Here is a 16939-nt window from a genome sequence, read left to right as displayed (position 1 = left end):
TCAGTATAATGTGACAGCTTTACTGTCAGTGTTAACAGGTCAGTATAAAACCACAGCTTTACTGTCAGTGTTAGCAGGTCAGTATAATGTGACAGCTTTACTGTCAGTGTTAACAGGTCAGTATAATGTGACAGCTTTACTGTCAGTGTTAGCAAGCCAGTATAATGTGACAGCTTTACTGTCAGTGTTAACAGGTCAGTATAATGTGACAGCTTTACTGTCAGTGTTAACAGGTCAGTATAATGTGACAGCTTTACTGTCAGTGTTAACAGGTCAGTATAATACCACAGCTTTACTGTCAGTGTTAACAGGTCAGTATAATGTGACAGCTTTACTGTCAATGTTAGCAGGTCAGTATAATACCACAGCTTTACTGTCAGTGTTAACAGGTCAGTATAATGTGACAGCTTTACTGTCAGTGTTAGCAGGTCAGTATAATGTGACAGCTTTACTGTCAGTGTTAACAGGTCAGTATAATGTGACAGCTTTACTGTCAGTGTTAACAGGTCAGTATAATGTGACAGCTTTACTGTCAGTGTTAGCAAGCCAGTATAATGTGACAGCTTTACTGTCAGTGTTAACAGGTCAGTATAATGTGACAGCTTTACTGTCAGTGTTAACAGGTCAGTATAATGTGACAGCGTTACTGTCAGTGTTAACAGGTCAGTATAATACCACAGCTTTACTGTCAGTGTTAACAGGTCAGTATAATGTGACAGCTTTACTGTCAATGTTAACAGGTCAGTATAATACCACAGCTTTACTGTCAGTGTTAGCAAGCCAGTATAATGTGACAGCTTTACTGTCAGTGTTAGCAGGCCAGTATAATGTGACAGCTTTACTGTCAGTGTTAACAGGTCAGTATAATGTGACAGCTTTACTGTCAGTGTTAACAGGTCAGTATAATGTGACAGCTTTACTGTCAGTGTTAGCAGGTCAGTATAATGTGACAGCTTTACTGTCAGTGTTAGCAAGCCAGTATAATGTGACAGCTTTACTGTCAGTGTTAACAGGTCAGTATAATGTGACAGCTTTACTGTCAGTGTTAGCAGGTCAGTATAATGTGACAGCTTTACTGTCAGTGTTAGCAAGCCAGTATAATGTGACAGCTTTACTGTCAGTGTTAACAGGTCAGTATAATGTGACAGCTTTACTGTCAGTGTTAACAGGTCAGTATAATGTGACAGCTTTACTGTCAGTGTTAACAGGTCAGTATAATACCACAGCTTTACTGTCAGTGTTAACAGGTCAGTATAATGTGACAGCTTTACTGTCAATGTTAGCAGGTCAGTATAATACCACAGCTTTACTGTCAGTGTTAACAGGTCAGTATAATGTGACAGCTTTACTGTCAGTGTTAGCAGGTCAGTATAATGTGACAGCTTTACTGTCAGTGTTAACAGGTCAGTATAATGTGACAGCTTTACTGTCAGTGTTAACAGGTCAGTATAATGTGACAGCTTTACTGTCAGTGTTAGCAGGTCAGTATAATGTGACAGCTTTACTGTCAATGTTAGCAGGTCAGTATAATGTGACAGCTTTACTGTCAGTGTTAACAGGTCAGTATAAAACCACAGCTTTACTGTCAGTGTTAGCAGGTCAGTATAATGTGACAGCTTTACTGTCAGTGTTAACAGGTCAGTATAAAACCACAGCTTTACTGTCAGTGTTAGCAGGTCAGTATAATGTGACAGCTTTACTGTCAGTGTTAACAGGTCAGTATAATGTGACAGCTTTACTGTCAGTGTTAACAGGTCAGTATAATGTGACAGCTTTACTGTCAGTGTTAGCAGGTCAGTATAATGTGACAGCTTTACTGTCAGTGTTAACAGGTCAGTATAATGTGACAGCTTTACTGTCAGTGTTAGCAGGTCAGTATAATGTGACAGCTTTACTGTCAGTGTTAACAGGTCAGTATAATGTGACAGCTTTACTGTCAGTGTTAGCAGGTCAGTATAATGTGACAGCTTTACTGTCAGTGTTAGCAGGCCAGTATAATGTGACAGCTTTACTGTCAGTGTTAACAGGTCAGTATAATACCACAGCTTTACTGTCAGTGTTAACAGGTCAGTATAATGTGACAGCTTTACTGTCAGTGTTAGCAGGTCAGTATAATGTGACAGCTTTACTGTCAGTGTTAACAGGTCAGTATAATGTGACAGCTTTACTGTCAGTGTTAGCAGGTCAGTATAATGTGACAGCTTTACTGTCAGTGTTAGCAGGTCAGTATAATGTTTTACTTTACTGCTTTACTGTCAGTGTTAGCAGGTCAGTATAATGTGACAGCTTTACTGTCAGTGTTAACAGGTCAGTATAATACCACAGCTTTACTGTCAGTGTTAGCAGGTCAGTATAATGTGACAGCTTTACTGTCAGTGTTAACAGGTCAGTATAATGTGACAGCTTTACTGTCAGTGTTAGCAGGTCAGTATAATGTGACAGCTTTACTGTCAGTGTTAGCAGGTCAGTATAATGTGACAGCTTTACTGTCAGTGTTAACAGGTCAGTATAAAACCACAGCTTTACTGTCAGTGTTAACAGGTCAGTATAATGTGACAGCTTTACTGTCAGTGTTAGCAGGTCAGTATAATGTGACAGCTTTACTGTCAGTGTTAACAGGTCAGTATAATGTGACAGCTTTACTGTCAGTGTTAGCAGGTCAGTATAATGTGACAGCTTTACTGTCAGTGTTAGCAGGCCAGTATAATGTGACAGCTTTACTGTCAGTGTTAACAGGTCAGTATAATGTGACAGCTTTACTGTCAGTGTTAGCAGGTCAGTATAATGTGACAGCTTTACTGTCAGTGTTAACAGGTCAGTATAATGTGACAGCTTTACTGTCAGTGTTAACAGGTCAGTATAATACCACAGCTTTACTGTCAGTGTTAGCAGGTCAGTATAATACGACAGCTTTACTGTCAGTGTTAACAGGTCAGTATAATGTGACAGCTTTACTGTCAGTAACACAGAGTGGCAGCATACGTATCATGCAAATAATTTGTTGTTGTGACAGTCAAGTATGTGAATAACAACGTGTGACGCTGCTGAAAACGTTTATTGAAATGACATAAAAGTGTCAGTGGTTTGCTTAGGATGACGCCAAATCTAGTCTAATTACATGGGATTACTGTACTCGGGGGCGTGGTCACCTTAAATCAAGCCGGTATCAAAAATATTAATGCGAGTAGTTGAGGGTTCAAAAAAATTCAAAAATTCTCACATTTTTGCTTTGCCAGAAATAGGACTATAGGATGAGCCAACGACATTATTTGGGTATGAGTTAACAGAATTTGAACTTTTAAAAGTAAGATTTTCACTGAACAGTTACTTTAAAAACCAACCAGACATTAAATAACATATTTGAAAAAACATTCATGAACAATTCTTACTTTGTGAGTTCCCGTCCTTGGTCATGGCCCCAGCGTTGCCCGCCTGTTGTCCATTGTTGGCACCCAGGTTAGAGTGGAGCTGGGAGTAGGTCCTGGCAAAGTGCTGCAGAGGGCAGATGACATTATGGTCTCCGACCACGTCATCCAGGGAGTCTCGGTTCTTCACCCCATTGTTCTCATCGAACCAGTCAGTGTACTGTAACACAAAACTTTATTAGACTGGTACTCAAAGCGGGGACCTTCATACAAAGCAACTTTATTAGACTGGTATTCAAACCGGGGACCTTCATACAACACAACTTTATTAGACTGGTATTCAAACCGGGGACCTTCATACAAAGCAACTTTATTAGACTGGTATTCAAACCAGGGACCTTCATACAAAGCAACTTTATTAGACTGGTATTCAAACCAGGGACCTTCATACAAAGCAACTTTATTAGACTGGTATTCAAACCGGGGACCTTCATACAAAGCAACTTTATTAGACTGGTATTCAAACCGGGGACCTTCATACAAAGCAACTTTATTAGACTGGTATTCAAACCGGGGACCTTCATACAAAGCAACTTTATTAGACTGGTATTCAAACCGGGGACCTTCATACAAAGCAACTTTATTAGACTGGTATTCAAACCAGGGACCTTCATACAAAGCAACTTTATTAGACTGGTATTCAAACCGGGGACCTTCATACAAAGCAACTTTATTAGACTGGTATTCAAACCGGGGACCTTCATACAAAGCAACTTTATTAGACTGGTATTCAAACCGGGGACCTTCATACAAAGCAACTTTATTAGACTGGTATTCAAACCGGGGACCTTCATACAAAGCAACTTTATTAGACTGGTATTCAAACCGGGGACCTTCATACAAAGCAACTTTATTAGACTACTTAATTCACTAATCACATACATCCAGCAACCCTCAAGGTGCCAGATCAATTACCGCTTTTTTTCAGAGCACGGCTTAACCTGGGTTTCCAACCAGCAACCTTTTGGCTACAGGTCCACCTCCTTATCCTGCTGGTCCACCTACCTGCAGCACCACAGCCTCCTGGCCGATTTCGTTGGCGTGCGGGACACTCAGCTTCACGCTCTCCAGGAAGTCCTCACGGGAGATCAATGACTCGTTGTCCTATGGAGGGCCAATGAAATATTAGGGTGTAATTGCATTAGTGTCATTGGAACGCACACACACACACACACACTAGGGCTGTGACGATACCAGCATCAAAATATTTGTTCCATGGCAAAAATGAAAACATGAAGCAGATCAAACTCTTTGGTCCTATAAATCTTCTGTATATAACATATTGTATGTATGTATATAACATATTGTATGTATGTATATTGTTCTGTATATAACATATTGTATGTATGTATATTGTTCTGTATGTAACATATTGTATGTATGTATATTGTTCTGTATGTAACATATTGTATGTATGTATATGGTTCTGTATGTAACATATTGTATGTATGTATATTGTTCTGTATGTAACATATTGTATGTATGTTGTTCTGTATGTAACATATAGCTTGGAAAATAAATACATGCGACTCTGGATGACAACATAATGATGGTTGTTTCCAACATTAGGGCTGTTTTCCTAAAGAAGTGAAATCCGCTTCGTGTTTTGTTCCTTGAAACGATACTAAGGAATATCGAGATACTGGTATCGTCATGGCCCTAACACACACACACACACACACACACACACACACACACACACACACACACACACACACACACACACACACACACACACACACACACACACACACACACACACACACACACACACACACACACCTTGCTGAAGCCGGGGGCTCCGTAGAGGAGGAAGAAGGAGCCCTCGTCCTGGTTGACTCCCAGCAAGATTTGGGTGTCTTTGATGTTGCCTGATGACAACATGGCCTCTGGGTTGTCAGGAAGGACCACGCCATCGATGACCGGCACGAAGGAGAAACGGAAGATGGCCGACCATGGCATGACCTGGGAAAAAAAGGTAAATAATATCAAATAAACCATAGGGACCCTATTCACTAGAACTGTACTACTTGTTCATGATCAAATATAAATGTCAACACAAAACCTCGACTGTTTATTTCTCTATTTAGTCTAATTTAGAACAAATTCCTCACATATGTAAAATATAAATGTAAAATTAAGTGTAAATGCACACATAAACAAACATTTTAAAGTAAAATAAACATATATACACATAAAGGTAAACATAAATGCAAAGCTTTATACAAAATGTTAAGCTTTGCATAAAACGGAAATATAAAAAGGTAAACATGAATTTCAAACTTTCCGTAAGATGTAAAAATGTACGTAAAACGTCAACGTAAATGACCTGCCACTCCTGGTCGATGAGGTCCTGGGGGGGCTTGTTACGGAGACAGTCCACCAGCTCTGTGTCGTTACCCCCAGAGGGACAGCCCACCAGTTTCCCCAACATGGCAGCTCTCCGCTGGGCTTCAGCGGGCGTAACAGTGGCCCACGGACAGTTAGGGACTCCACTCTGGAGGATGGCTCGGGTGAAGGTGGGGCGGCTGTCTGGGGACAGGAGGTGTATACCTACAGAGACCGCTCCTGCACTCTCCCCAAATATGGTCACCTACGAGTAGTAGTAGTTCATAATATTAATATTGAATTTGTAGAGAACATCTCCCAAGCACGCAGGCATGAACGCACACACACACACACACACACACACACACACACACACACACACACACACACACACACACACACACACACACACACACACACACACACACACACACACACACACACACACACACACACACACACACACACACACACACACACACAAACTCTTTGTTATCATTACCTGCTTGTGGTTGCCCCCAAACATATGTATGTTATCCTGGACCCACTGGAGGGCCATGCGTTGGTCTAGGAGCCCCACATTCCCAGGGGCCTCCGAAGAGCCAGGAAGAGCCAGGAAACCAAAGGCCCCGACACGGTAGTTCATGGACACCACCACCACCTTCTCAGAGTGGGCCAGGTAACGTCCATCATACACATCCAGGGACGAGGAGCCACTATAGAACAATACAAAACAATATACCATTATTGCCCATATGTTACATGGAACAATGGAACTTGTCTCTGGATAGAGAGCACGTTGTCTTTTGTTCATTTATCAATCAGATATCACACACACCAAGCACCCCTGGATGGAGAGCATGTTGTGCCTTGCACAAGGGCACAATTGTAGTTAAGGGATTGTTGTTAGGATGTGAACTCAGAAGCCCTGTAGTTGCCAGATCAAACCCTCCAGTTGCAGGGCCATCTGCTTAGCCCACTGGGCTACCTACCTGTAGAAGCCTCCACCGTAGATCCACACCATTACGGTGAGGTTGTGAGGTCTGGGGGAGGTTGGGACCCAGACATTGAGGTATAGGCAGTCCTCACTCATCTCCCTGTTGGAATAAGATCAAATCAAACTGGATTTAGTGAACATTGTGGCCTTGCTAGCTACCATCACAACTGGTATTATTTAAAATCCATTGAAAATCACAAAACACACTTTACAGTAAAATAATGAAAGGAAGTAAAAGAGAATAAATAACATGAAAACCAAATGGCCCCGTTTCCTACATAGTGCACTACTTTTGACCAGAGTCCTAAGAGCCCTAGTCAAAAGTAGTGCACTAAATAGGGAATATAGTGCATTAAGGGACGCACAAAGAGGATGTCTTAAACAATCAACCAGTTAGGGTTCCACATCTCAGAACCCTGGAAAATGTAAAAGTAAATGTAAACCTGTTCGGGTTCCACATCTCAGATCCTTGGAACCCGGGGAAAGAGGTGTCAATGAACTGATAGCAGGCGTTGGGGTAGGAGCTAGCGTCGAACACTCCCGACCACGGCTTCTTGGGCTCCGCCTTACGGAAGCGCTTCTTGCCCAGCGGGGGCTCGGCGAATGGGATGCCGAGGAAAGCAGTCACGTGACTCCTGTCGGGCGTCGGTAGGCGGATGCCGCGTAAGCTTCCTGCCCGCGTTGTCACGATGAGTTCCGGAGAGTCGCTCTGGGAACAAGAGAGTGAGGCGAGGAGCGAGAGGAGGAGGAAGACGATGGAGGTCTTCATGATGTTGTTGTTTTCTGTGTTGTTTACTTCCTGGTTCTGGTTTCAGGTAGTCAGAAGTTTGTGGACTCTGTTCTGTCTGGAGTCCCTCAGATCTAGATAAAGAGAAAGAGAAAAAGAGGAAGAAATAATGAAAGATAAATATAGATATTTGGAAAAAGAGAGAGAGGGAGGCTTGGAAAAAGACAGGGGCTTGATAGGGATTTACTAAGCGACTGCGTGAGGTCGGCTTTAAAAAGACAAGGGAAAGGAAATAACTTAAAGCAATATTCAATATTGAAGGAAAACATGACACTATAGGAGTCAAATTAATCAGACCAACTCAGCTGATACGGCCGCAAGGATCTCTAAACACACACACGTGAAGTTGTAGGTTGTTGTTCAGGTTTTGCGATGTATGGTTGCCATAGCAACATAATTAGTTTGGGATACATTTACATTTATAATTGTCATAATTTCCATACATTTATAATTGTCACTTTAGTGTTAGTTTCCATACATTTATAACTGTCACTTTAGTGTTAGTTTCCTCACAATTATAACTGTCACTTTAGTGTTAGTTTCCTTACATTTATAACTGTCACTTTAGTGTTAGTTTCCTTACATCTATAACTGTCACTTTAGTGTTAGATCCATACATTTATAACTGTCACTTTAGTGTTAGTTTCCATACATTTATAACTGTCACTTTAGTGTTAGTTTCCTTACATTTATAACTGTCACTTTAGTGTTAGTTTCCTTACATTTATAACTGTCACTTTAGTGTTAGATCCATACATTTATAACTGTCACTTTAGTGTTAGATCCATACATTTATAACTGTCACTTTAGTGTTAGATCCATACATTTATAACTGTCCCATTAGTGTTAGTTTCCATACATTTATAACTGTCACTTTAGTGTTAGATCCATACATTTATAACTGTCACTTTAGTGTTAGATCCATACATTTATAACTGTCACTTTAGTGTTAGTTTCCTTACATTTATAACTGTCACTTTAGTGTTAGTTTCCTTACATTTATAACTGTCACTTTAGTGTTAGATCAATACATTTATAACTGTCACTTTAGTGTTAGATCCATACATTTATAACTGTCACTTTAGTGTTAGATCCATACATTTATAACTGTCACTTTAGTGTTAGATCCATACATTTATAACTGTCACTTTAGTGTTAGATCCATACATTTATAACTGTCACATTAGTGTTAGTTTCCATACATTTATAACTGTCACATTAGTGTTAGTTTCCTCACAATTATAACTGTCACTTTTAGTGTTAGTTTCCTTACATTTATAACTGTCACTTTACTGTTAGTTTCCTTACATTTATAACTGTCACTTTAGTGTTAGTTTCCTTACATTTATAACTGTCACTTTAGTGTTAGTTTCCATACATTTATAACTGTCACTTTAGTGTTAGTTTCCTTACATTTATAACTGTCACTTTAGTGTTAGTTTCCATACATTTATAACTGTCACTTTAGTGTTAGTTTCCTCACATTTATAACTGTCACTTTAGTGTTAGTTTCCATACATTTATAACTGTCACTTTAGTGTTAGTTTCCTTACATTTATAACTGTCACTTTAGTGTTAGATCCATACATTTATAACTGTCACTTTAGTGTTAGTTTCCTTACATTTATAACTGTCACTTTAGTGTTAGTTTCCTCACATTTATAACTGTCACTTTAGTGTTAGTTTCCTTACATTTATAACTGTCACTTTAGTGTTAGTTTCCTTACATTTATAACTGTCACTTTAGTGTTAGTTTCCTTACATTTATAACTGTCACTTTAGTGTTAGTTTCCTCACATTTATAACTGTCACTTTAGTGTTAGATCCATACATTTATAACTGTCACTTTAGTGTTAGTTTCCTTACATTTATAACTGTCACTTTAGTGTTAGTTTCCTTACATTTATAACTGTCACTTTAGTGTTAGTTTCCTCACAATTATAACTGTCACTTTAGTGTTAGTTTCCATACATTTATAACTGTCACTTTAGTGTTAGTTTCCTTACATTTATAACTGTCACTTTAGTGTTAGTTTCCTCACAATTATAACTGTCACTTTAGTGTTAGTTTCCTTACATTTATAACTGTCACTTTAGTGTTAGTTTCCTTACAATTATAACTGTCACTTTAGTGTTAGTTTCCATACATTTATAACTGTCACTTTAGTGTTAGTTTCCTCACAATTATAACTGTCACTTTAGTGTTAGTTTCCTCACATTTATAACTGTCACTTTAGTGTTAGTTTCCTCACATTTATAACTGTCACTTTAGTGTTAGTTTCCTTACATTTATAACTGTCACTTTAGTGTTAGTTTCCTCACAATTATAACTGTCACTTTAGTGTTAGTTTCCTCACATTTATAACTGTCACTTTAGTGTTAGTTTCCTTACATTTATAACTGTCACTTTAGTGTTAGTTTCCTTACATTTATAACTGTCACTTTAGTGTTAGTTTCCTTACATTTATAACTGTCACTTTAGTGTTAGTTTCCTCACAATTATAACTGTCACTTTAGTGTTAGTTTCCTCACATTTATAACTGTCACTTTAGTGTTAGTTTCCTTACATTTATAACTGTCACTTTAGTGTTAGTTTCCTTACATTTATAACTGTCACTTTAGTGTTAGTTTCCTCACATTTATAACTGTCACTTTAGTGTTAGTTTCCTTACATTTATAACTGTCACTTTAGTGTTAGTTTCCTTACATTTATAACTGTCACTTTAGTGTTAGTTTCCTTACATTTATAACTGTCACTTTAGTGTTAGTTTCCTTACATTTATAACTGTCACTTAAGTGTTAGTTTCCTTACATTTATAACTGTCACTTTAGTGTTAGTTTCCTTACATTTATAACTGTCACTTTAGTGTTAGTTTCCTTACATTTATAACTGTCACTTTAGTGTTAGTTTCCTTACATTTATAACTGTCACTTTAGTGTTAGTTTCCTTACATTTATAACTGTCACTTTAGTGTTAGTTTCCTTACGTTTATAACTGTCACTTTAGTGTTAGTTTCCTTACATTTATAACTGTCACTTTAGTGTTAGATCCATACATTTATAACTGTCACTTTAGTGTTAGTTTCCTTACATTTATAACTGTCACTTTAGTGTTAGTTTCCTTACATTTATAACTGTCACTTTAGTGTTAGTTTCCTTACATTTATAACTGTCACTTTAGTGTTAGTTTCCATACATCTATAACTGTCACTTTAGTGTTAGATCCATACATTTATAACTGTCACTTTAGTGTTAGATCCATACATTTATAACTGTCACTTTAGTGTTAGTTTCCTCACAATTATAACTGTCACTTTAGTGTTAGTTTCCTTACATTTATAACTGTCACTTTAGTGTTAGTTTCCTTACATTTATAACTGTCACTTTAGTGTTAGTTTCCTCACATTTATAACTGTCACTTTAGTATTAGTTTCCTTACATTTATAACTGTCACTTTAGTGTTAGTTTCCTTACATTTATAACTGTCACTTTAGTGTTACTTTCCTTACATTTATAACTGTCACTTTAGTGTTAGTTTCCTCACAATTATAGCTGTCACTTTAGTGTTAGTTTCCTTACATTTATAACTGTCACTTTAGTGTTAGTTTCCTTACATTTATAACTGTCACTTTAGTGTTAGTTTCCTTACATTTATAACTGTCACTTTAGTGTTAGTTTCCTCACATTTATAACTGTCACTTTAGTGTTAGTTTCCTTACATTTATAACTGTCACTTTAGTGTTAGTTTCCTTACATTTATAACTGTCACTTTAGTGTTAGTTTCCTTACATTTATAACTGTCACTTTAGTGTTAGTTTCCTTACATTTATAACTGTCACTTTAGTGTTAGTTTCCTTACATTTATAACTGTCACTTTAGTGTTAGTTTCCTTACATTTATAACTGTCACTTTAGTGTTAGTTTCCTTACATTTATAACTGTCACTTTAGTGTTAGTTTCCTTACATTTATAACTGTCACTTTAGTGTTAGTTTCCTTACATTTATAACTGTCACTTTAGTGTTAGTTTCCTTACATTTATAACTGTCACTTTAGTGTTAGTTTCCTTACATTTATAACTGTCACTTTAGTGTTAGATCCATACATTTATAACTGTCACTTTAGTGTTAGTTTCCTTACATTTATAACTGTCACTTTAGTGTTAGTTTCCTTACATTTATAACTGTCACTTTAGTGTTAGTTTCCTCACATTTATAACTGTCACTTTAGTGTTAGTTTCCTTACATTTATAACTGTCACTTTAGTGTTAGTTTCCTTACATTTATAACTGTCACTTTAGTGTTAGTTTCCTCACATTTATAACTGTCACTTTAGTGTTAGTTTCCTTACATTTATAACTGTCACTTTAGTGTTAGATCCATACATTTATAACTGTCACTTTAGTGTTAGTTTCCTTACATTTATAACTGTCACTTAAGTGTTAGTTTCCTTACATTTATAACTGTCACTTTAGTGTTAGTTTCCTTACATTTATAACTGTCACTTTAGTGTTAGTTTCCTTACATTTATAACTGTCACTTTAGTGTTAGTTTCCTTACATTTATAACTGTCACTTTAGTGTTAGATCCATACATTTATAACTGTCACTTTAGTGTTAGTTTCCTTACATTTATAACTGTCACTTTAGTGTTAGTTTCCTTACATTTATAACTGTCACTTTAGTGTTAGTTTCCTTACATTTATAACTGTCACTTTAGTGTTAGTTTCCATACATCTATAACTGTCACTTTAGTGTTAGATCCATACATTTATAACTGTCACTTTAGTGTTAGATCCATACATTTATAACTGTCACATTAGTGTTAGTTTCCTCACAATTATAACTGTCACTTTAGTGTTAGTTTCCTTACATTTATAACTGTCACTTTACTGTTAGTTTCCTTACATTTATAACTGTCACTTTAGTGTTAGATCCATACATTTATAACTGTCACTTTAGTGTTAGTTTCCATACATTTATAACTGTCACTTTAGTGTTAGTTTCCTTACATTTATAACTATCACTTTAGTGTTAGATCCATACATTTATAACTGTCACTTTAGTGTTATTTTCCTTACATTTATAACTGTCACTTTAGTGTTAGATCCATACATTTATAACTGTCACTTTAGTCTTAGTTTCCTTACATTTATAACTGTCACTTTAGTGTTATTTTCCTTACATTTATAACTGTCACTTTAGTGTTAGATCCATACATTTATAACTGTCACTTTAGTGTTAGATCCATACATTTATAACTGTCACTTTAGTGTTAGTTTCCTTACATTTATAACTGTCACTTTAGTGTTAGTTTCCTTACATTTATAACTGTCACTTTAGTGTTAGTTTCCTCACATTTATAACTGTCACTTTAGTGTTAGTTTCCTTACATTTATAACTGTCACTTTAGTGTTAGTTTCCTTACATTTATAACTGTCACTTTAGTGTTAGTTTCCTCACATTTATAACTGTCACTTTAGTGTTAGTTTCCTTACATTTATAACTGTCACTTTAGTGTTAGTTTCCATACATCTATAACTGTCACTTTAGTGTTAGTTTCCTCACAATTATAACTGTCACTTTAGTGTTAGTTTCCTTACATTTATAACTGTCACTTTAGTGTTAGTTTCCTTACATTTATAACTGTCACTTTAGTGTGAGTTTCCTCACATTTATAACTGTCACTTTAGTGTTAGTTTCCTTACATTTATAACTGTCACTTTAGTGTTAGTTTCCTTACATTTATAACTCACTTTAGTGTTAGTTTCCTTACATTTATAACTGTCACTTTAGTGTTTGTTTCCATACATTTATAACTCACTTTAGTGTTAGTTTCCTTACATTTATAACTCACTTTAGTGTTAGTTTCCTTACATTTATAACTGTCACTTTAGTGTTTGTTTCCATACATTTATAACTCACTTTAGTGTTAGTTTCCTTACATTTATAACTGTCACTTTAGTGTTAGTTTCCTCACATTTATAACTGTCACTTTAGTGTTAGTTTCCTCACATTTATAACTGTCACTTTAGTGTTAGTTTCCTTACATTTATAACTGTCACTTTAGTGTTAGTTTCCATACATCTATAACTGTCACTTTAGTGTTAGTTTCCTCACAATTATAATTGTCACTTTAGTGTTAGTTTCCTTACATTTATAACTGTCACTTTAGTGTTAGTTTCCTTACATTTATAACTGTCACTTTAGTGTGAGTTTCCATACATTTATAACTCACTTTAGTGTTAGTTTCCTTACATTTATAACTGTCACTTTAGTGTGAGTTTCCATACATTTATAACTCACTTTAGTGTTAGTTTCCTTACATTTATAACTGTCACTTTAGTGTTAGTTTCCTTACATTTATAACTGTCACTTTAGTGTTAGTTTCCTTACATTTATAACTGTCACTTTAGTGTTAGTTTCCTTACATTTATAACTGTCACTTTAGTGTGAGTTTCCATACATTTATAACTCACTTTAGTGTTAGTTTCCTTACATTTATAACTGTCACTTTAGTGTTTGTTTCCTTACATTTTGCATCATTCCATTACTAGATTATAAATTTGACTTGTCACGCCCTGACCTTAGTTATCTTTGTTTTCTTTATTATTTTGGTTAGGTCAGGGTGTGACGAGGGTGGTATGTGTGTTTTTGTCTTGTCTAGGGTTTTGGTATGTCTAGATGTGTGTGTGTAGTCTAGGTGTGTGTGTGTAGTCTAGGCATTATGTAGGTCTATGGTGGCCTGGATTGGTTCCCAATCAGAGGCAGCTGTTTATCGTTGTCTCTGATTGGGGATCCTATTTAGGTTGCCATTTTCCAGTTTGGTTGGTGGGTTATTGTCTATGTGATGTTGCATGTCTGCACTCGTTGTTTATAGCGTTCACGTTCGTTTTTGTTGTTTTGTATATTTCATGGATTGAACAATCGATTGGCAACTTTCAGGATGAATCAAACCACTATTTTTGATTCGCCAATATATTGTGTGCATAAAGGCTCTCTAACCCTGTTGTTTTTATTATTCAAAAATACATTCCTAACCCTAAATAATATACAAGATCAGAGTATTTTTAAATCTACCAATTATCACTGAAAAGGAGACAAATATGCTTGTATTTACATGGCTTTTTTTCATTGTCCATAATATTCTTGATCGTTCTCTCCATACGTTCTTGTGTCTGTCGAGAACATTCCAATTAAAAAGGTACACCACATTTAAAGGGATGGATTTAGATAAATGTGTTGAAAACCCTATTGATTGAAAACGCCACGAGAAAATCTGTTGGCCGGCAAAGGTTTTTCAGCGGATGGATTAAATGTATTCGGCGCGTGCAAGTGAACCACGCCTGCAAAGCCTGTTATGCACCTGCATAAGATAATAATAACAACTACTGAGAAGTGCGTAGGAAGGCGTGTGCGTAGTAAAGGCGTCCAGGTGGTAGTCGAGGTAAACAAGACTTTGTTTTAGTCAAAAGACTTTACGTGTGCCTCTCTCTCTCTCTCTCGCTCTCTGTGTGCCCACGCGCCACTCACAAGACGCCACCCTCCTGCTTTTAATCTAATTATAGAGCACATATCTTTCCATCAATCTAGGCCTATCTATCAATCTATCTCTATGGAGTAGCCTATATCTTGTAACATGTAGATTAGACATATAGCCTATAGTCTGTAGATGATATGGCGTTATAGCAGCAAACCAAGCCATCTTGTTGTGACAGTAGCACCATAGACAGACATTATGCAACATCAAGGAGCAACACACACACACACACACACACACACACACACACACACACACACACACACACACACACACACACACACACACACACACACACACACACACACACACACACACACACACACACACACTCCAGGTAGAGTCCTGGTAACCCAGCTACATTACCCTGCTGCTGTGTGTGTGTTATGTCACTGCCAGCAGAGGTAAACATACATCAGACATTCCTGACATGGCCAGGAAATGTCTGTCTGTCCTGATCTTTCCAACATGGCACAGGATCACAGCCATCAGGCTAGACTATGAAATTGGTTGCCATGGTAAGCCCAATGAAGCTATTAAACGGAAAGACATGGAAGGAGACAGTCATGAGCTAATGGACAATGAAAGATAATAGGCCTAATAATAATAATAGTAGTAATATTAATAGCAGGCCTACAATAAACACTGATTTGGCCTACATATTCCGTGTTGCTCAACGCACCGATTTGACACAATTGCATTTGCAACATAATAATAAGCCTAGCTATATAATCCTGTATGTTGCGTTTCGCATCCAGTGTTCATGTAACAAACACGACGCCCACTGTCTATAAAATCTATTACAAACACAACAGACGAGACATCGGCAATGTATGAACCAAACAGATGTGTGCGAGGAGAGGAACGCCAACAAACACACGTGTCTCGCTCAGTGGTCTCACCATGGAAGGCGCGTCACACACAGAACGACGACAGCACAGTAGCTATACCCCACCACACTCACGCACAGTCACCCCCTCTCTCCCTCCCACCTCTCTCGCTCTCTTTCCCACCATATCCAATTGCATGATCATGTTGCCGGGGTGAATGAATATCCCACATTCGAATGTTCCAATTCTATTTCACTCACCGACGAGAATGACAGAGGCGCGAGGCTAGATCGTGTCATTTCCAGCAAAATGTCTATAAAAGGACAGACAGCAGCTGCTGCTGCACGCACGGAGTTCGAGCCGAACCGAGCGCACCACTGGGCTCATGGTATGCGTTTTACCTTACCTGGCTAGTTAGTAGCCTAGTGGGTCCAACCCGGCTAAGGACGCTGCTTCGCAGGATCCCCTGGGAGACAAGCGACCCTCCTCGCACTGTCAAACCTATTTAGACGACGTTAAACCCAGTGTCCTCAGCACAGTTAGGGGGTGAGGGAGGGTTTTGTAGTCGGGGAGCAAAGACGCGCGGTTTAATTACGGTCTTCGCTGTTCTGTCAGCCCTAGGTGTTTGTTTAATGTGCCCGTCTCTCTCTCTCTCTCTGTATTGAGTGGGGGTAGTGACCCTTACTATGCTGCTAGGACGACGGGGGAGACCGCCGCTGATAAAGCGCTCCACGAATGAGAAAAAAATGAAAAGTAGTAGGCTACTCAGAGGAAGTCTCGCGAGAAGTCCCACTGCTCCTCTCAATTCAAGGGGATTTATTGGCATGGAAAACGTGTGTTTACATTGCCAAAGCAAGTGAAATAGATAATAAACAAAAGTGAAATAAACATATATTTTTTTACAATAAACATTACACTCACAAAAGTTCCAAAAGAATAGAGACATTTCAAATGTCATATTATGGCTATAAACAGTGCTATAACAATGTGCAAATAGTTAAAGTACAAAAGGGAAAATAAATAAACATAAATATGGG

At 37.5% G+C, this 16939-nt stretch overlaps 1 protein-coding gene across 2 annotated transcripts in view; it reads right to left on the bottom strand.

Annotated features, from left to right (window-relative positions):
• LOC139561158 (acetylcholinesterase-like) overlaps positions 1 to 16643 on the bottom strand; it is a 64420-nt gene extending 47777 nt beyond the window's left edge. The window contains exons 1-8 of one of the 2 annotated variants that reach the window (XM_071378066.1): positions 16309 to 16643; positions 7194 to 7611; positions 6746 to 6850; positions 6256 to 6469; positions 5755 to 6018; positions 5208 to 5390; positions 4431 to 4529; positions 3390 to 3585 (exon numbers count right to left, since the gene is read on the bottom strand). In XM_071378066.1, coding sequence (XP_071234167.1) covers positions 3390 to 3585; positions 4431 to 4529; positions 5208 to 5390; positions 5755 to 6018; positions 6256 to 6469; positions 6746 to 6850; positions 7194 to 7519 — 1387 coding nt within the window. In that variant the 5' untranslated portion in view covers positions 7520 to 7611; positions 16309 to 16643. Of the gene's footprint in view, positions 1 to 3389; positions 3586 to 4430; positions 4530 to 5207; positions 5391 to 5754; positions 6019 to 6255; positions 6470 to 6745; positions 6851 to 7193; positions 7612 to 16162; positions 16289 to 16308 lie in introns of those variants that run through there. The other variant, XM_071378067.1, reaches the window with a different exon arrangement.
• Between the last annotated feature and the right edge of the window lie 296 nt (positions 16644 to 16939).

The sequence above is a fragment of the Salvelinus alpinus genome, chromosome 31, assembly GCF_045679555.1.
Source record: "Salvelinus alpinus chromosome 31, SLU_Salpinus.1, whole genome shotgun sequence".
In the NCBI taxonomy this organism is placed as follows: domain Eukaryota; kingdom Metazoa; phylum Chordata; class Actinopteri; order Salmoniformes; family Salmonidae; genus Salvelinus; species Salvelinus alpinus.
This window is presented reverse-complemented; position numbering and strand designations above follow the sequence as displayed.